This window comes from Mastigoproctus giganteus, chromosome 10 (genome assembly GCF_048544385.1).
Source record: "Mastigoproctus giganteus isolate SK-2022 chromosome 10, ASM4854438v1, whole genome shotgun sequence".
In the NCBI taxonomy this organism is placed as follows: Eukaryota; Metazoa; Arthropoda; class Arachnida; order Uropygi; family Thelyphonidae; genus Mastigoproctus; species Mastigoproctus giganteus.
Window position 1 is genome coordinate 200132615 of NC_143584.1, and position 21248 is coordinate 200153862.

At 38.4% G+C, this 21248-nt stretch overlaps 1 protein-coding gene across 1 annotated transcript; it reads right to left on the reverse strand.

Annotated features, from left to right (window-relative positions):
* Nucleotides 1-1006: 1006 nt before the first annotated feature.
* Nucleotides 1007-17635, reverse strand: LOC150079770 (thiol S-methyltransferase TMT1B-like). Its single transcript, XM_090383230.1, has 2 exons — nucleotides 17117-17635; nucleotides 1007-1018 (listed from the first exon to the last, which is right to left on the reverse strand). Exons 1-2 carry the CDS (start codon nucleotides 17633-17635, stop codon nucleotides 1007-1009), a joined length of 531 nt encoding a protein of 176 aa, XP_090239356.1.
* Nucleotides 17636-21248: the final 3613 nt, after the last annotated feature.

Consider the following 21248-nt stretch of genomic DNA (forward strand, 5'->3'; position numbering starts at 1 on the left):
TAGCGGCATGTGATGCAAGAGAGCAACTGTATGAGCTTTATGCAGCATCAGCCAAAAAAAAAAAAAATAATTAAAAAAATAAAAAATAAAAAATATAAAAAATAAAATAAAAAAATCACACCATTCCCTCCAACTGCCTGTCCAGTTCCTCCTTAAATTTATTTAACCTATCAACTTCCACAACGACAGATGGAAGTTTGTTCCAGCAATTAACCACCCGCTGGATAAAGGCAAATTTCCGTACATCTATTCTACATCTGTCTTTTCTTAATTTGAATTTATGCCCCCTTAGGTTCGTAATCTGAACAAGTGGAAGGATCCCATCAGAATTCAGCGTGCTCAACCCATTCAAGGCCTTATACACCTCAATCAGATCACCGCGCAGGTGCCTAGTCTCCAGCCACTGCAATTTGCAGAACTTAAGCCTCTCTTGGTAAGAGGATCCCTTCATTCCCCTCACCAATCTTGTTGCCCTTCTCTGTACACGCTCAAGCAAATCTACATCCTTCCTGAAATGAGGCCTCCAGACCTGTACGCAGTACTCAAGGCGTGGCCTGACCATTGCCTTATACAGAGGGATAATCACCTCCTTCTCCCTGCTAGCAAAATTCCTATATATCATTGAAAGACACCCCATGACTTGTCCTGGCAGCCTGTCTGCATTGCTCAGAAAACTTCATATCTGACTGCACAATTACTCCCAGGTCTTTTTCATTTTCTACCACCTTAAGTGTATTACCACACAGTTGGTACGTTTCTCTGGGGTTACTTCTACTCATATGCAGTACTTTCATTTGTCAAGGTTAAACTTCAGTTGCCACTTCTTAGCCCATCTGCCCAAATTATCTAGATCCTGTTGCAGTAGCACACTGCCATTACTGTCATTAACAACTCTGCCAACCTTTGTATCATCTGCAAATTTCGACATTATGTAGATAAGTAGAATGTGGTAAGGCGAGAGAGGGAAGACAAGCTGATGAAACCGGAAGTCAAAACTATGGAAAAATTACGTAGTTACCTGAAAAATAAAAAATACGTTAAAAGATGTACTTAATGCTGTAAATCCGATGATTTTAACGTCTTCATCAAGGGTCAGCCGTCAAAACCAAAGGAAGGAGAGCAAGGAGTAAGGCCTCTGTTTCTAACATGAAATAGCACGTGGTTAAAATAATGAAACTATGTTGAAATTTTGAACTGAGTGAGTAGGAAGCCAGGTTCAAAGCAGCGGTAAATAAGTGAAATACTGACGTATATTTCATGACTGATATTTTCTCTTCCTTACTTTTGGTGTCTCTGCTGCTGTCGGGTCAGCCATGAAATGCGAGGGTGCATAAGTACACATGCCTTGAGTGACCGGAGTTCAAGCCCGTGACTACTAAATACGGTGCTGTTTCTTATATTTTCTCTATCTTGTGAACTCCTCTGACTGTGTGGTCGTCCTGGAGTATAAACAGAAATTTATTTCAAATTAATTTATATGTCAGTATTTCACTTATTTACCGCTGCTTTGAACCTGGCTTCAATACTCAGTTCAAAATTTCAACATGGTTTCATTGTTTTAACCACGTGCTATTTCATGTTAGAAACAGAGGCCTTTCTTCTTGCAGTCCTTCCTTTGGTTTTGACGGCTGATCCTTGAAGAAGACGTAAAAATCGTCGCATTTATAGCATTAAGTACATATTTTAATGTATTATTCTCCAGAGTAAATAATTAACCGGAGTCTGGTTTCTTTCTCACGCCTTTCCGTTAACATAAATTTTCCAAGTTTAAAGTAACGGCATTAGTATGAATTAGTGGTGGGAAAAACGTCACAAGGTAGAAAGCTAATACAGCATCAGCCAAAAAAAAAAAAAAAAAAAAAAATATATATATATATATATATATATATACTGTATATATACGCTATCCACTTCATTTCTCCATCTCCTCTAAAAACTTGTCTTATCCCTCTTCAAAGCATCCAATTCCACAATACCAGATGGAAGTTCGTTCCATCACTCTTTAGCCGACAGCAAATATTCGCACATCTATCCTTTTCCAAGTAAAATTTATGTCCCCTGTGCGCCACCCGAGGAGTAACGATGCTATCAGCATTTAGTTTACTTAATCCATTTAAATCCTTAAACACTTCAATCAAGTGTCCTCACAAGTGCCTAGTTTCCAAGCGTTGCAATTTCCAGAACCGAAGTATCTTTCACGGTTACGGCACCCTTCTGTATCCTTGACTAACCTTGTTGCTCTTCTCTGCACACAACAGATCAGCCTTCCTAAAATGAGGATTACAGGACTGTATGCAGTACTCAAAGTGCACAGCCAACAGATGATACACATCAATAATAATTAAAAAAAAAAAAAAGGACAGACCAGGTAGGAGCAAAATACTGGGATTACAGGGGGCGGATGCCTTCAGACTCCTGGTTAACTCATCCCACCATCAAACTCTAGAGCAGTACTTTCCAAAATTTTTTCTTCGTGTCATTGATGGTATTAGAACGCAGTCTTTTCTACCTGCTGTTGAGGGAAGGGAGAAGGGGGAATTAATTAAAAACACTGTGCACACAAGAAGGCAATAAATGTAAATTCTTTATTGTATTACTCAATAATTATATTGTAGTGAATTACATTAATGCATGCAGTGAGAGGAAGCGAGTGAAAATACTAATACAATGCTAAAATTAAACCTAAATGGAGAATGCAGTGCCTAATTTATTTATCTTCAAAGTCTGGAGTAAATTCTAAACACGTAAATCGAGGCATGGTAAATACAACACAAAAAACTACTTGTTGCCAGTGTCATGGCAGCCATGTTTAGTACCACTGAGCCTGCATACTGGTTCATTTTAGTTTAAAAGCCTCGCGATAAACATTGTAATATCATTACAATATCAACATACTAAAAAACATCTCTTATTTTAAACTTTCTTTTCTATGAAGGCAACAACTGCTAATATGTTATTATGCCGAAGCTACTGCAGAAATAAATTATTCAAACTGCTGAAAACTTTACTAATGCCTGATTGGCTGAAATCACATAGCTTTAATCGCTAAGTGATTTGGTTATTTTGAAATGTTTATATAATAATTTTCATCTAACTGATGCGGAAATATTACCTATAAATGTTGAATATTGAAAAATAACTTTGCAAGTACAATAATTCTATATAAATTATATCATAAAATGAATAAATGGAAGTCACTTGCCTATCGTTCAACAACTACCAAAAGTCGTTAGCTTTTGATGTCAAGAACAACAGCACGCGCAGTGGTGAAAGTCAATCAATAAAAAAATATATACATTTTAAATAAAATAATCAAAATATACTTTACAATATGAACGTCTGTGGAATGTCAAAAATTATTATTTTTAAACTTCTCTTTTAATTTTTAATAATTTCTGTTTTTAATTTCTTAATAATTTCTGTTCCTTAAACGAATTTTTTTTTTTAATTTCATTACGAAAGAGAAACTTGTAAAGTATTATACAGTTTTAAACATTTAAGCTATTTATAAAAATATAACGGTCTATCAGTTTTATGATTAAATATAAATTCTTGTTTCATTGCCCACAACAAATATAGCATCATTTCTGTCATTTGTAACTCACCTGCGAGTAGAACTTTAAATACTGATGATAAAGCATTTTTGTGTGATAGATGTAAACTGAATGACGATCTTAAGTAAAAACTTGGAATATCAATGAATGAGACTGAGTCAATGAGGAGCATGGCTGATTTTAGACTTCACTCAGCAAGATGCAATAATTCATGCTAGGGAAAAGGACGAAAGGAAGGATTCTCCTTGCCTGGACTGAAGGTCCCTCACTTGTTGGGAGGAACCCTCGGTTCCTTTTTTTTTTTTTTTTTTTTTTTTGACCCTTTTCAATCCGAGAAAAGGTGAATTGCACCCACCCCTTTCTCTAATGATCAGTCCCGAGAAAACAGTGAAAAAAAAAAGGTAAAGTGCAGCCATTATCAACCCACTGCAGGATGGAAGCCTTCTCAACAATTCATGCTGAGGGAAATGGACCATAATCTGCCACGCTGGTCCAGTGCGGGTTGGCAGATCGACCGTATTCAGCAGTCAGGGGCTTGAACCCCGGTCTACTCAAAGAGCGTGTGCTACTGCACTCCCGCTCCTGACCACTTGGCTACGGAGGCCGTTGAAAACAGTGAATGCCTTTACAAAACACGAATCGAGGTTTGGCGGCGGTTTTTTATCATAGGATTTTAGGCAGTTAATCAGTGAATCAGACCATATTACATCGCAAATATAATATCTGTAAATTGCGAATGTTTTTTGGACGATTTGCCTGTTTACTGGACGAAAACTCCGAGTTTCCGGGAGAAAAACAGTTCTAACTTAGCTCTCCCACTTTGTGAAAAAGGTCCATAAAAAATTTAATTTCTCACACCATTGATGGTGATTCGAACTCAGGTCTTTTCCACCCGGTATGGGAAGGGCGGCTATTATACCAACCATGATACCCGCGAGGGCAACTGCTATGTGGTTAAAATATTCCTGGATTTGCCCTAGGGACGCTCTATAAAGTGCAGAATAACCTGGTTCCAAAGAAGGCAGTTTTAATAGGCAATTCAATTGTGAGGAAAACTGGAAATATTTTTTGCAAGATGATTTTAAAGTTAATGAATGGTATATGGTTATTCATGTTGGAATTAATGACATTAGACAGATATAATGAAGAACTGATTGAGAAATCTAGTGTCATGATTAAGAAAAAATCCGCAAGTTAGTCGTAAATGTAATTATATCTGCAGTAGTAGTAGTAAACTTTTGGAGCATTAGCAACTAAAGCCATTATGCTTCGTATATACTGTCTTAAAATTGCGTGTGTTCTGTGGTCGATTTTCTGTTTTCTGGACGAAAAACCGAGTTTCCGGGAGAAAAAGTTATGCTATCCTCGCCTGAGAACGACTAATTTAGTCACGTTGTAAAAAAAGGCCCATGAAAATACTTCGCGTCATCGACGGAACTCGAACTCAGGTCTTTTCCACCTTTGTGGGTGGACGGCGATCCTACCAACTGTGCTACCCACGAGGGCTTATATCTGTAATTTTACCATGATACAACAGGGAGCAATATGTGATGAGCCTTGTTGGTTAACTCGAGACTTGAGGACCTTGCGGAGCTCAGTATGGCCGGTGGTATTCGTTAGAAGGAATTTATTTAGTGAGAATGGAATACACCTGAAACAATAAGGTAAGGCTTTTGATAACTGCATTAAGGAGGCATTAAGAATTTGAGGAAACTTCTAATTAGGAAGGGAAGATCGAGGATGCAAATGGCGTAAAATCATTTGATGATGGAGGTCAAGGTTTCATTTGCACACTTCTAGAGGATTTCATTTGCATGAGAGCTGCAAATCACAAGAGTGAAGAATCTGTGATAAACTATGAAGAAGGAGACGGGAAATTAGCGACACAATTTACACGTTATTATTATTATTATTATTATTATTATTATTATTATTATTATTATTATTATTATTATTATTAGCTATATGGTGTAAGGAAGCCTGAGGCTTATGCTGCACCAGCCAAAAAAAAAAAAAAAATTCCCGAGTTGCCCTGAGAGAGTCAAAAGGGAATCACCAAGAAAGAGAAGAATGATGATAACCAGCTCAGGACCCTGGGTGTGCCAAGCCCATACTCACCAGATGTGAGCCCCTGAGTTGGTTACTAGAGGGTAATTCGAAACTAGATTAAGGTGTATGGAAAGAAACAGGGCAATAGACACATAAGTCGCCAGCAGTTACGGGTTACCAGACAGGATACAACAGATGCATTGAGCTAATCATTTCAAAATCGATCTCTTGGTTAAGTTGGATTTTACTATGGAGCTTACAATGCTTACTGCACAGATAGTCAAAACAGGGAAAAGGCAGAGGTCTTATTATCTTCTTATTAAAAGCAAAATAAATGGAACACAGTGATTTCCACATTTTGATTAAGCCCAGAACTTAAGTATATTTTATTTCAGCTAGTCGGTGGTAAAAGAAAAATGAGTAGCGTATGTTATAGGCCAAATAACTGAGATAAGTATGATAACAGCGGCCTTTATAGCAGGTTCAGCATTTTTTTACCATTCAAATTCTGGAAAAAATGACTTAAAATTAAAGAATGTAGAATATAAAGAGCGACCATTCTGTATTTCCAGGGACAGGAATAAATGAAGCAAAACAGACTCCATTTAATAGATTGTATGGAGAATGGCCAATCTATTGAATCCATTTGTCTGTTAAACTCGAAAGAAATATAATAGTTATCGAAGTTTCCACATTATTATGAAAAAGTGTTGTATAATGAAAAAAAAAAACATTAAATGTTGTTATACTATAATTTACTGCGCTTATTGCGTGTGAAATAGAAGATCTTGAAAATTTGCTTGACGTATAGTGGCAATGGAAATTCTGAAGCTTATTCAGACTCTGTTGGAGTTGGCGCATCATGGTTTTTATGGCGGAAGGCCATAAAAACCGAAACCAAACCAAATCAGATTCTGAAGAGTTTTCTAGCACTCCCACTGGAAGTTAAAATGACACTTACTGAAAAGTGATGAGGAAGTTTTGGCTCCCTTGCACTCTTTACGATGTGGATCTTATTAATGGCTCAGAACATATAAATTTGATTTTGTTTACAGTTTCTTCAAAAAATAGGAACTGTATACATAACCTACGCACAGTATTTCAACAAGTAACTTTAGCAGCCATAAAAGTGAATAAAAGTCCTCACAGAGTATTTTCATATCACAATTTATATTACTTAGTGCACTGAACTTAATGCACGCAGCAGAACAAACTTTTTCTTCACAATGAGTTAACTTAGTGTTACACTGCTTTGAAGCAAGTGACATCTCCAAAAGGAAGGTTAATCTTCCCTTTATTAAAAATATGAAATCATTGCTAAATGACAGATTAACCTTCTGGCATTATAATAAGTTCTCCAAATTATTGGAGATTAATCTGTCAATTTATATTGCTTTCAAACACATTTGTATGAAAGTGGTGTAAACTGGCAGATCAAAGTTTTGACGATGTGCAAATCATTGCAATAATAAAGCAATTTAAATCCAATTGGCTGAAAATGTTAACCATTTGAAGAACGTTCTTGATGTAATGCACAGAATACTGATCTGGAAGGAAAGTAATTTCAAGTACGTGATGATTTTCGGAAAATGATTTGCTGTTAGCAGGAAATTATCATAGTGTGCTGAAAAGGGTAGCGTACAAGGAAATGATTCTAATTAAGATAAAAGGAGAGGGTTTCGGTTCCAAGAAGGAAACTGAAATCGATAAATCGAAGACCAACAAAAGTAATAGCTGTGAACAGATTGTGGGGAGCGGGAAATAGATATTTTTGAACGTATTGTTTTGTATTTTCACATGTTTTCTGCGTAGTTGATAAATATGAAAGCAAATATTCTGTATTAAAGTTTATATCATTTAAAAGAATCAAGTCAAACTTCCGAACCCTATTTTGCGAGTTCTACTATTTGTGGAGAAAGCATTACATCAATTGTTAATTATGTAAAACATTTATAGAAAACAAATCTAGTCTATTGAAGAATGAGATTGGAATGGAAATTAGAATCCCTTGTCCGTTAGTTTGGAGATTATGATGTGAGTAATTTGTATTATTCAAGCATTCGCTGTTTCATAAATGGAATTTGGAATACGATAAACTCAATAGCGTAGCTAGGATTTTTGAGCTGGGGTCCAAGATCTGAACCAGTTTTGCTAAGGAATGGAGATTCTTTGCTACTGTTTTTTCACACCGTCTAAATCCACCCTCTGCATAAATCTGAACTCACTCCTTCCACGGAGTGAGTTCAGATTTATGTAGGAGGCTGATTTAGACATTGAGAGGTCAGATTCCAACCTAAAAACGTCCAATGATATGCAGTTGATCAGATCGCAGAAGCATACATTGGAACTGGCATCCGCACCATACATTGAAGGATGTATGAGACAGATAGCTTAGTATTTCGAATTCCAGTGAGCTCCGTTTGCTCACTTGGCCGCATGCGTTTTGGTCTTTGTGTTAAGTAAATGTTTCTCAAATGTAAAGTCCTCTCCTAAGTGAGAATAAAATCAGTTTTGTGACCAATCTTTTTTACCCAGTTTCCCAGCGTAAACACCTTGAGGTATCCTGATCATCCTGCTGGTAAACGTTATTTGAATAGATCTATCCCAGTTAATTGCTCTGTAATCAACTCAATTGATAGAATAAACTTAACAAGTGACATATTTCTGTTAAGATCGGTAGACCAGGGTTATATGACAATTAATAACCCTGGACATCTTTGTCCAGGGTTGTTAATTCTCATTGATCTGTTCTACTCTTCAAGTTTCTTACATCTTGTAAGAAAGCCAAGAAAAATCCAAAATTATCTATGGGATGTTATCAGTTTTTGTGTATTTTACTTGATGGTGAGTTTTTTGTTTGTTGCCAATATCTATCTTTTACCTATACATTGAACTTCGATTTTCAGCCCCTTCGATAATTAGCCCATTTCAAGTTCCATTTATGCTTGGGTGTGGGGGGAGGTTTGGTTTAATTTTTTCGTTATAATGTTTTCCTGCTCTACAATACTTTCGATCGAACCATAGAAGTCTTTTGTGTCATTAACTTCTTAGTACAGTTCTGGCATGTTAGTTTTATAACGCCCATTCGAATGGGTCAATAGATCTGTCGTTGTTATTCTTTCTGTTTTATTACGAATCCTTTTTTAAATACACAAAACCGTTACTAAACATATAATTTATTTATATTTCCTAGTTTCATAGTAGAGTGAATATTTTATGATTTTTTTTTTTTTTTTTTTGTCGTAAAAGAAGTTTTCTTATTATCGAATATACACCGAGTTGACTCTTTTCATTAGACACACTCGACTGTGTAGAATTATAATGTTCTGTGATGCTGGTGAAGGGTCACAGTCGGGAACAGCTGACATAAAATTGTAGTTCACACACGTGGCAATCAGTTTTTGAGTGTCTTTGATGAAGAATCAATCGGCGAGATATTTCCGACTTCAAACGTTGAATGCTTGTGGGGAAAACATGTGCAGGTGCCATTATCTGGACAACAGCCAACATGGTTAAGTGCTCCCGCTTCAGTTCTGTGACTAGCTCAACAGCAGTCGACGCCAGTGGTATGCGTCGTCCTGCGTCTCGTATCACAGCAGCAATGCAACACAGTGGCCTAGCTAATCGCCCAATACAATATAGGAATAGCAAAACCAGTATCCACATGGACTGTGCCCCAGACATAAGCTCGTACAGATTCTGGCAGTCGACGGCAGTCACGTATACCTCAGCTCACTGCGAGACACAATAAACTGTGTCTTGCATCGGCAAATCAGCACTAATACAGGATCACCACTGTGGAATCCCGTTTCTAACTTTACCGCGCTGTTGGGCGTATCTGCATTTGGAAAAAGCAATTTGAAGCCAAGGTACCCAGATGCACTGTTGGTGTTCGGCAAGCTAGAGGCGCTAGTGTTATGGTTTGGGGACTGTTTTCGTGGAATTCCCTGTATCCACTGATCTCCATTAATCAACGGCTCGATGGGAACGCCAACCTTTTTATCATCGCTCACCACTCCTTCACGATGATAGCGTGTCCCGACAACTCCAGCGTCTATCAATATAACAACGCGCCAGGCCATAAGGTCTGGCAGGTTGCTAACTGGTTGCAGGAAGAGGAGATGAATTCTCTGTCTTTCCATTGTCGTCTAACTCACCTAATTTCAACTCAACTGAGTGTTTGGGACCTGCTGGAAAAGTAATCGTGTGCGGGCATTTCTGAACACATTGTGCAACGCATGGGTAGAACTACAGGATATTCTGCAACGCCTTGTGGAATCTATGCTACTATGTGTACGGACTCCATTACAGTCAAAAGGCAGCCCCACAAGGTATTAGGTTGGTGTTGCTAATATAAAGCCAATTCAGTGTAAATTAGCAGTGGTTCGGACCTCAACGCAATTTCTAGTTCCCTGTGGAGTTTCACAGTTAAAAGTTAAAATAGCCTAGTAAGAATTTCAATGTAGAATCAAGGGAATATACTTTCTACTTCATTCAGCATGGCTTATAACGAAGAATATGAAAAAACATTCTGTCGGATTCTAATTGTTTCATGTGTGATGCGAATTTCGTTTTAAATATTACAAACAGAAGTACGAGGGGTTTCCAAAAAGTATGGTAACACATTTTTTCTCTCAATGATGTTTAATAATACGAAGTTGAAATTACACACCAAGAAATAAGTGAACATGCACTACTTCTCCACAAAGTCTTCAGTTTTATTGATGCACTTGTCACAACGATGGATCAGTTTATCAATACCAGTACTGAAGAAGTCTGTGCCCACATGCAGTAACCAACATCGACCTCCTGATGAACTTCCTCATCCGTGGTGAAATGCTTTCCTGAAAAGTGTTTTTTCAGAGGACCGAACAAATGGGTGTCTAAAGGCACTAAGTCTAGTCTGTAGGGGGAAGATGTGACAGAGTTTCCCAACGATTACGGCGCAACCACTCACGAGTGGTGTAGGCAGTGTGTGGAGTTTCGTTGTCGTGCAACAAAATCACGCCGCTTGTCAGGAGTCCTGGTCTTTCGCGTCGAATGTTAGCTTCCAGTTTTTCCAACGTTGCACAGTAAAGCTGTGCACTGATTGTTCCTCCCTTCGGCAAGAAATCCACCAACAGAACGCCTTGGTGATCTCAGAACACTGTGGCCATGATGTCGATCTTCAATGTCAACACGGCTCGCTTTAAATTCATTGGCAACCAATTCACGGTGAATGCCACTTGGCGAAGACCCTTTTGCTTGCAAAAAGCGAATAACTTCATAAACACCTGTTTTGGACCACAGTAGGTGTCATTTTGTAACTGGAATCTGCTGTGAGGCGACAGTACCGCAATACGGGTGGTATTTTTGAACGTTATTAACAGGTCTATCTGTCCACAGCGTTTCATCCCATTCCTTTTCGCCATTTTAAGAAAAAAAAACGTGTTCCCTTACTTTTCGGAAACCCCTCGTATGAAATCCTACCCTTTCTGTGTTGATATTAGATTAATCAGAACCAGAAGACTATGGTACAATTTTTAATACTCCATTTTATAATAATTTTTTTTTTTTATCTCTCAGAAAGATACATTATAATGCACTGATATTACGGTGTTAAAATTTAACAATCCTTAGATCCTTAGATCTCTTTATACGAAAAGGCTTGGTACATTCCGAATATTGTTGGGTTCGTTTGTAAACTGTCCATTAAAATATCTTTTTATTTTTCATTCTTTGTTCCTCAGTACTATTAAGTGAATGTACAATAGTGATATATACTGTATTTTAGTATTCATATTTCTTACAAAGTGGAATTATTTGGTTGCGACTCCCATGGTGTGATACCTGATGTATATAATCAGGTTTTGTATTGGCACAGTTTGACACGATACTTGAGAAAAACCAGCTTTTTCCACCAGAGGTTTGACGTTTCGAAAGTGACATCCTCCAAAGCAGACAGTCCAAAGTGGTTCCACCATCCTTTGTATAAATAGCCCCCAGCTCTTCTCTGGCCAAGTGACGTGGTCCATGAAAATATACTTTCCTCCCTAAGAGAAAGAAAGAGATAGAAAAAAAAAAAAGGATTGGTATCAAATTTACCAATATTTATCATTCGTTTATAACCCAATCAATTTATGTTGGATAAATGAAATAATAATAAGTAATTACCAGAAGAATGGTTTCATTCTTGACTGAAACCATTCTTCATGCAATGAGTGGACATTTTATTGGGTACACTCACCGTTTTCATGAATGGTACTCTCCTTCAGTAACAGCATCACTTGTTCGTATCATACAGTCCAAAGAAGGTGGGCAGATATGTAGATCTATTGTTTGTGTGCAATTCAGTGCAAGAATGGATAAAACAAAAGATTTAAGTGGTGGCATTGAATGCGGCTTGGTAGACGGCGTCTGGCTTACCGGTATGAATATCTAGGGAACTGCAACCTTGATGGAGTTTTCGTGAGTGCCTGTGTCACAAGTGTATTGAGATTGATCCAATAATCAAATAACGTGATTGGAAAGAGCTCTGCAATCCGAGAGGCAACAGTAGCTGACAAGATTTAACTAGTAAAAGAAAAGCTACAGTTAAGTCAAATAGCAACCCAGTAATATATGGTAACCAAAGAGACAGCAGAACTGGGTTCTACTCCTGTCAGAAAAGAACAAGAAAGTACAGTTACCATTGGTGCAGGAACACCAACACTGAACAACGGAGGACTACAAAAATGTTGCCTGATGTGATGAATCCCAGTTCCTGTTGTTTCGCGTTGATCGGAGGACCAAAATACGGCGAAAACACGAGTTCATGGAATATCCTTCTCCAAAACAGACTAGTGGTGACAGTGTAATACAAGATGCCCGAGTTTCTGGGAGAAAAAACCATGCTACACTCGCCTGAGACCGATTACCTCAGCCACGTTATGAAAAAGGCCCATAAAAATTCCTCCAGTCAAGGACGGGACTCGAACTCAAGTCTTTTCCACCCAGTAGGCGGAGGACGGCGATCTTACCAACTGTGCTACCTACCCACGAGGGACGTCAGAGTTTTTAACGAAAAACAAGATAACAACATTGGTGCAACCGTCTTATTCATCTGATCTGGCGCCCTGTGACTTTTTTCAGTTCCCGATAATTAAAATACAGCTCAAAGGCAAACGATTTGAGAACTTAGCAGACATTTAGAAGCACACAACGGAGCAATTAATGGCAGTATCTTCCGAGGGCTTCCGCTACTGTTGTAGATCCTGGAAATCGTGAGTGGAGCGCTGCATAGTCCCGGCTGGAGAGTACTTTGAAGAAGATAAACATTGAAATTGTTGTATTTAAAATAAATGGTTTTAAAAAATATTTCTTGTTTCTTTTTAGCCTCACCTTGCAGTATGGGGAATTGTTTTGCAATATGCGTCGGGCCCCTTGATAGCAGTGGAGCAACACTAAGATGCCACAAGTTATCTCTAAATTGTTTCCGACTAGGCGCATCCCTTCATGGGTGTAGTGTATCTGCGAATGGGTTCTCCAACAGGATAATATCACAAGGCAAGGACTGTACAGAACTAGTACCAGGAACATGAGAGCAAATTCAGACTACTGCGGTAGCCATCCTAATCACCAGATCTCAATTAATTGAATATCTGTCGTATGAGGCGGAACGAGATCCTCGGAGTAAAGATCAGCAATCATCCAATTTGCAACGATTGTAGAAAGCTGTTGAATCAATATCTGTTCAATCAACATCATGGACGAGCATACCTGTGGAACGCTTTCTACATCTCGTTGAGTGCACATCAAGAAGAATCTAGGCAATTCTGAAAGCCAAAGGGAACCTGCTGGCTATTAGGTAGTGTCCCTAATTAATTAGCCACTTAGTGTGGTAAACCAGATCTACTCTTAGAATTCTGGTATCAACAGTGAATGTCATCGAGGTAAGTCAGCTCTGGCATTAAGCCATACATTCATTTTTAGAAATGTCGAGCTACATCCGTTTATATAGATAATCTTAATTAAGAATAAACAAGAAAGTCTGAATAAAATTTTCGATTTCGGCTTGCCATAACAAGTAGCTCATATACCAGTTTCAGAAATGTTGTCATTTTTCTTTAAAGAACATCAAGATATTGAGAAACAGATTAGCTATCAATAGCAAAACAAGGAATACAAGGAAGCGAAATCTGAAGATATTGAATCCTGGTCTGTGCACAGTGTTGAAATGGAAATGAGATTCCTTTTCGACATATGGATCAAATTTCATATGATCAAATTCCAATAGCGTGTTTGGCAGCATTTTAATGATGGCACTATTTATCGAGTGGTCACCATAAGGAAAGTGAAGTATCGCGCAGAAGATTAACCCACACTGCTTATAACAATTTTTTTTTTTTTTTTCAAAAGCAAAAGAATTGGCTATGTAAAATGTTTTCAGATCTGGTTTATACGATTAGTTTCTCACTGACGTTGATACGTGTTTATGGCTCTTTGCAAGCAATGTGGTAGCCGCTTAAAACATGAAAGTGGAGAAGGAATGCATCATAACTGTGGTTGGGATCTGAAAGAAAGGTCAGGATTTGTACCAATATCAATATCTGAACAATTAATAACTATCACTCACTTTGGGACTAAAAGACTTTTGTTCACCCTTATTAAAAGCACAATACAGGGTGTTTATAAAATAACTTCTTAGGTTTGAATCATTATATCTCTCTCCCGACACTGGATGGAAAAGACCGGAGTTCTAATTCCATCAATGGCGCGAGGAATTTTTATGGGATTTTTCATAATATGGCTTAGTTAGTCGGTTTTAGGCGAGGGTGCATTTTTTTTTTCTCCCTGAAACTCAGATTTTTCGTCCAGCAAACAGCCAATCGACCACAGAACACAAGCAGTTTACAGACATATTATAAAAAAAATTAAATCTGCAGCCATTGTCAGCCCACTACAGGATGGCTGCCTGTTCAACAAGTCATGTTGAAGGAAAGGGACCGTAATCTGTCACGTTGGTCCAGTGCGGATTGGTAGATCGACTGTATTTAGCAGTCAGGAGCTTGAACCCCAGTCTACTCAAAGAGCGTGTGTTATTGCACTCCCGCTCCTGACCCCTCAACTACAGAGGCCTCGACATATTATATTTAACACTTCCTAATTCATTTCACAAATATACGTGGTCTCAATTCTAATCTCAACGATGTCCATTTCCACTTGCAGTCTGCCAAACCCCATGTACTTTTTCTGACAGAATCCCAGTTATCGGTTGATTTAACTACTGCTCATCTCAGATGCCCAAATTATTCGCTGTATCATTCCTTTCGCCTCAAACGTGGTACTTGTGCATATGTCCGTTCTGATATTCCCTGCCAGAGACTTGGCAATTTGGAATCTCCCCTCTTTGATCTTCTCTGGTTTAAAATCAATCTACCTCATTGTGTCAAATTCATCTGTTGTCTCTACCGTTCTCCCAACTCCACTAATCACTTGGAGCTCTTTGACTTCCTCTCTTTGCAACTTGACTTTCTCCAGTCCAACTTCCCTAACAGTGAGGTAATTTTTCTTGGTGGTTTTAATGTTCACAACTCCAGCTGGCTTCCGTTTTCTAGTCACACCGACCCAGCTGGTCGAGATTAGTATTAGTAATGGCCGCATGGTGCAAGAAAGCCTATGGCTTATGCTGCACCAGCCAAAAAAAAAAAAAAAATCCGAATAAAACAATGATAAAAACCAAAAAAAAATAAAATAAAATAAATAATAATAATTAATTAAAAAAAAGGAAAGAAAAAAAAAGATGCTGAGGCTTTTGCAATTACTAATGACCTTGCACAGATTTTTCATTTACCTACAAGAATACCGGAAAATCCTAATCATACAGCCAACACGCTTGATCGTTTTCTCACAAACAACCCTTCTATACACGGTCGAAGTGAGAGGTCTTTAGGCACTTCAGATCACAACTTGGTGATTGCCTCTTCTCTAATGGAGCCTTTATCTCATGGCTATTCCCAACCTTGTGTTGTTTGGCATTACAAGAATGCAAAATGGGATGACCTGCGAGATTTCTTTTCTTCTTTTCCTTGGTCGGATTAGTGTTTCAAAACTTCTGATGTCGACGTTTGCTCAGATCGTGTCAGTGAAATTATTCTGGCAGGAATAGAATCCTTTATCCCACACTCCACTTTAAAATCTCGTCCTTTATCTAAACCTTGGTTTTCCAATAAATGTGCGAAGGCTGTTCAAGAGAAAAATGTTGCATATCGTAATTGGCTTGTTTCTAATTCTTCAGTGTCATTTTCTGCCTACACCAAAGCTCGCAACAATTGTAAAGCAGTTATTAATCAGTCCAAACTAGAGTTTGAACAGGCTAAGAGTAGAAAACTTACTTCTTGCCCTAATGGTAGCCGAGCATTCTGGTCTCTTGCCAAAGCTATTTGCCGCAACTTTTGCCCATCTCTGCTCCCACCTCTGTCCAAACCAGTTGGTTCTGTTGTCACTTCAGCCAAGGATAAAACTGACCTGCTAGCATCCCATTTTATTTCCAACTCAAGTATTAATGATCTTGGTAAAACACCTCCCACCATTCCCAACACGCTCCGTTCAATGCCTCCTGTGACCTTCCGTCAAAAGAATGTCAGAAGGATTTTGACGAATCTTGATGCTAAGAAAGCTCCAGATCCCGATGGTATTTCTCCACTTGTTCTCAAAACCTGTGCCTCCTCTGCATCTAAACAACTTGGTTTTCTCTTTCGCTCTCGGCGCTACTTTTCTTCCAAGCATCTGCTCACTCTGTATAAATCGCAAATCCGCTCTACCATGGAATATTGTTCCCACATCTGGGGTGGTGTCTCCAAAACCTCTCTCAGGCTTCTAGATTCCATTCAGAAGAGGGCAATTAATGACACATCTCTAACAGAGTCTCTCCACTCACTGTCTCATATGTCTCATAGACGTACTTTTTCTGCTGCATGCTCTTCTACAGATACTTCCATGGGCACTGTTCTTCTGAATTGGATTTCATAATTCCCGCTCTCTCTTTCAAAACCATCCAAACGCGTGCAGCCAAGATCCATTTACTGTCCAACTTCAAACTCACAGAACCAACTTTTCATCTTCCTCGTTTATTCATTCAACTGCCGTTTTCTGGAACAACCTTCCTTCATACGTATTTCCTGAAAATTACAGTCCACAGAAGTCCAAGTCCAATGTCAACAAATATCTTCTTTCGTCTTCTCAACCTGCAACCCAAGCACGGTACTAAGTATTATAGGTTCTAATACCTCTAGTGTTTGGGGTTTACATAAAAATAAAAAAAAATATATATATATATATATATATATGGCACAACATGACTTGATACTGATACTCCTAAAAACCCTACAGCAACCAACCAACCAATTATGTCTCTCAAACCACAGAATACTTAAATCATCCAGTTATACAAATCTAATGTCGTGATAACCGACATTAGATGAACTTACTTTGCTTCCAAACATACTAAAACAAATAAATGCATCTGATAATATCGCTAAGGAAAATTTTCTTACCGGTACTAAAACCCTCTTGATTTCTTTCATGCATTCATTAATGTCGTTTACAGAACACATGACATGAGTGGCCACTAATACATCAACGCTGTCATCTGGAATTTCGGTCATGTTTTCCGCTCCAGAGATCACCACTTTATCGAGTTGAAGATGAGGAAAGTTTTTCAAAGTTTTTCGGAAAAATGTTTCAAAGTAAGGATTCACGTCCACTGCAGTCAGTTGGGAATTATGAGGGTAAAATTGCAAATTGGGTCCATTACCAATGCCAATTTCGACTATTTTCAGAGGACGACTCTTCTGACGAGTTAGAGATTCCAAATCAAACATATCAAAGAGCTTCTTGCGGACCGGCACCACTTTCTTCTCCAGCATAGGTACAACGATGAGAGAAAAAGTTGCAGCAAACCAGAATCGTTTAGCAGGTTCACAGAACTGTAAAATAAGGACCAAAGGCAACAAAACAGTAAGTGCTGCCACCCACAAGAAAAGATTGAAAATTAGAAACACCAAAAATTCCATACTTTCCTGCAGGACTGTCAATGAATCAGAGGACACGGTTGAATAAAAATAACACGTAGTTCTGCCTATCGCTCATTCCACTCTTCCTTTATATATGAACATAATGACATTTAAATATTAAACATGGGTGGTGCCGGAATTTATTCACCAAACACACATGGAGAAGTCACAGTTTACTGAGATAATAATAAAAAAAACTAATTCTTATTGAATAAGGAAGTTCTAGTCTTATTGAAAACGTTCTGTTTACTATAACAACATTAGACATTCTTCTTTACTTTTTGTCTTTCCTCTTTACTGTAGCAATATGCGATTCAAATAGTGGTTGTAATCCAGTCTGTCCTACTTTGAAAACGTTTTTGTGGAGGATGGTAAATATTTTATGTTCCGTTTCTTTAAACAGTTAAACTAAGTTTATTTAATATTTTTAGATATTTTTCTGGTTGTCAAAGTAAATTTCTTAATAGTTTCCTCAGCAATTTAAATACTTTAAAAGGTTACTTGGAAAATCGCTGTTTCCTTTTTTTTTTCTTGTTTTCTCTCCTTTACCGTGTACAGATATACAATATCCTGAAAATAACTGAGTAATTGATTTTATTTCACCCTTTGAGTGTATTACAGTATGTTGTTCTGTATTGCTTTTGAATCACAAGGTTCTAAATCATTATTTTTATCATCAGAAATTAAAAATACACTGACCTGTCAAAATATTAGAGTTGGACATTCTATCCTGTCAAAATATTAAAGGTGAACATTCTATCCTGTCAAAATGTTAGAGACTTGGACATTCAGATATGCGAGCGCTTTTGAAAATCCAAGTCCCCCACATTCTAATCCTCAAAACAGCCTGTATTCGTTGTGGCATGGACTCAATGAGATAAGCATTGAAAGCGTGCCAGAGAAATGCTGGCGTTGACTCAAATCCTCTCCACCGAAAAGCGCATTCCAACTCATGGTACAGGTGCTTAATTGGATTGACAAATTGTGACTGAGGAAGCCAATGTAGTAGACTGAATTTATTCCCATGCTGCTGGAATCATTTCTATACAATTCTGGTCTTGGCATGCGCATTATCCTGTTGCAAGAACCTAGTTCCAGAAGGATACACTGCAGCCATAATGGCATGCGCGTGGTCGAAAACCATTTGGTTTCTTCAGACTTCACCCAGGATATAAAAGTTGCTTATGACACAGAACAAAATCTTCTTGGGCTGTTCTTGTCCACTTCACTTATCTGGAATATAAGAGCAGTAAAAAACATTAAAAACAAAATCAGTTATGAATCGTTTCATTATGAATGGTTTCATTACTGGATGCGATGCCAGACCCACCACAACGAAAAAAAAAACAGTGATACTCCCAGGATCTCGATTTTTTTTTTTTTTTTTTTTTTTTTTGGCCATTGGGATCTCTTTGACAGCTGTAGCCTTTCTGGCTTCTCTGACAAGTATTCACTACCAACACTGGACGATCTAGCCGGCCTACGGTTAAGGTTGACGCCCTGAACTTGCAACACTGAAAAGAAACTATGTCAAATTCATTTTGGGTGAGTAGAAAAGTTGAGACTCTGGTCTCCAAGCTCGGGAACAATAACTTCAATGAATGTTTCTAAGGTCGTCAACGTTGAAGGGTTTGTTTAAGATCAAAGTTAAAGGACATTGTACACAGCTTTAACTTTGCATTAACAACACCTCCCTATTATCTTGTCGGGCTGTCTTTGGCTTTAATACACCCCGTGCATGTCTTGGAATGGCCTTCACAAAGTATTGCAGTGTGTTCTGTGGTAGTGCTATGTGGACATTACTGGACACATTATTTTACAATGTGTCCAGTAATGTCCGCATAGTGCCAGATGGATTTTCATGACATTGAATGTCCTTTTCCAGACGGTTCCAAACATACTCAATTGGGCTGAGGTCATACGAGTTAGACGACCATGGAAGGACAGACAAATCATTCTCATGATCACAAAACAACAATTAGCAAACTAAAGGGCCTTGTAGTATAACACATTTCCTTGTACTGTTAACGAGAATCACAGTCATGATGATGCCATCAAGTACACCCCTTCATGATGACAGTATTTGGTCAGGGACAATAGAAAAATTGGCTTTCCCATCGGACCATTGATTAACAGTAATTAAAGTACCCAAGGCATGCCACGAAAACAGTCCCCGAAACACAACACCACTGCCTCCAGCCTGCCGAACAGGAACAGTATATCCAGATGCCATAGCTTCACGTTGCTTTCTCCAAATGCTGATACGTCCATCATGATAGAGTTAGAAACGGGATTCGTCAGAACAGACGACAGATTTTCCGCATGTCGGTGGTTCAGCGTTGGTACTGGCGTGCCCTTGAAAAGTGCAGTTTCTTGTGTCGCTCAGTGGCATGAGTACTCGCGACAGCAAGATGGTGTTGATGTCCGTTATGATGGCATGGTCCCAGAATAGTGTGAGTAGAGGTGTCTAGTACGGCCTGAAGCTCGTACTTGAAATACGGTAAACGTCCTTTGATCAGCTGGTATTTTTGCGCTAGCTTCTGATGGCCACCTTGTAGTGTCTGTAAGTGTAGTCAGTCCGGGTGATCACCCTGCATCCTACAGTGATCTACTGGATTGTTTCTGGAGCCAAGTGGCATCGTCGATATGTCAGGTATTGAGTAACAGATGGCATATGTATTGTATTATTGTTATTACAGTAGTGGCATATGACACACGAAAGCAAGATTATAAAGCATATCAACCCAAAAAAAAAACTCCCCCATTACCAGTCCACCTCCTCCAGTAATTTTTATAGTTCTTCCTTTAATTTATTCAAACTACCACTTCCACAACAACAATATGGAAGTTTGTTCCAACGATCAACCATCCCCTGGCTGAGGGCAAACATCCAAACATCTCTTTTGCAACCACCCTGCCTCAATTTGAATTTATGCTCCATCATGTATGTGTAATCTCAGTAGGAGGAAGACTGCCTACAGCATTGATGATCGTTATGTGCGTCGGTTGACGCTCCAGGGGAATGCATAATATAATAACATCCATCATTTTGATTGTTTGTATTGTACACTTTGAATTTTCTTCACAGTTTCCTCATTGCTTAAACAAGAGAAAACAAGAGTGAAAATAGCTTCCCTGTCAGCAATATCCACCGATACTTCCTTTTACTGAAGATTGGGTTTGTTTAAGAGACTAATTTACACAGATGGGTCATTTGCTGAATGGACCTACCTTAATTTTTATATTGCCAAGGTCTGCCAGTTCCCTCTCCTTTTCGAAATAATTTCCTTTGAAATGTAAACACATACGCTATCGATGAATCTACTCATACACTCCCACCGAAAAGTTTGGAATCACAGCGTTTGACAATGGTTTTTAAATTCCATTTTTTTTTTTTTCAATTCTGACCATGCCATCCACTCCAGAAAAACAGAAGCAACCCCAGATCATGATGGAACCACCACCATGCTTGACTGTAGGCACTAAACAATATGGTACCATTATTCCTTCATTTGATCGTCTCACATAAATTCTACGCTTGATTCCAAAACTTCAAATTTGGATTCATCCGTCCACTGTACATTTTGCCACTCTTCAATTGTCCAATATTGGT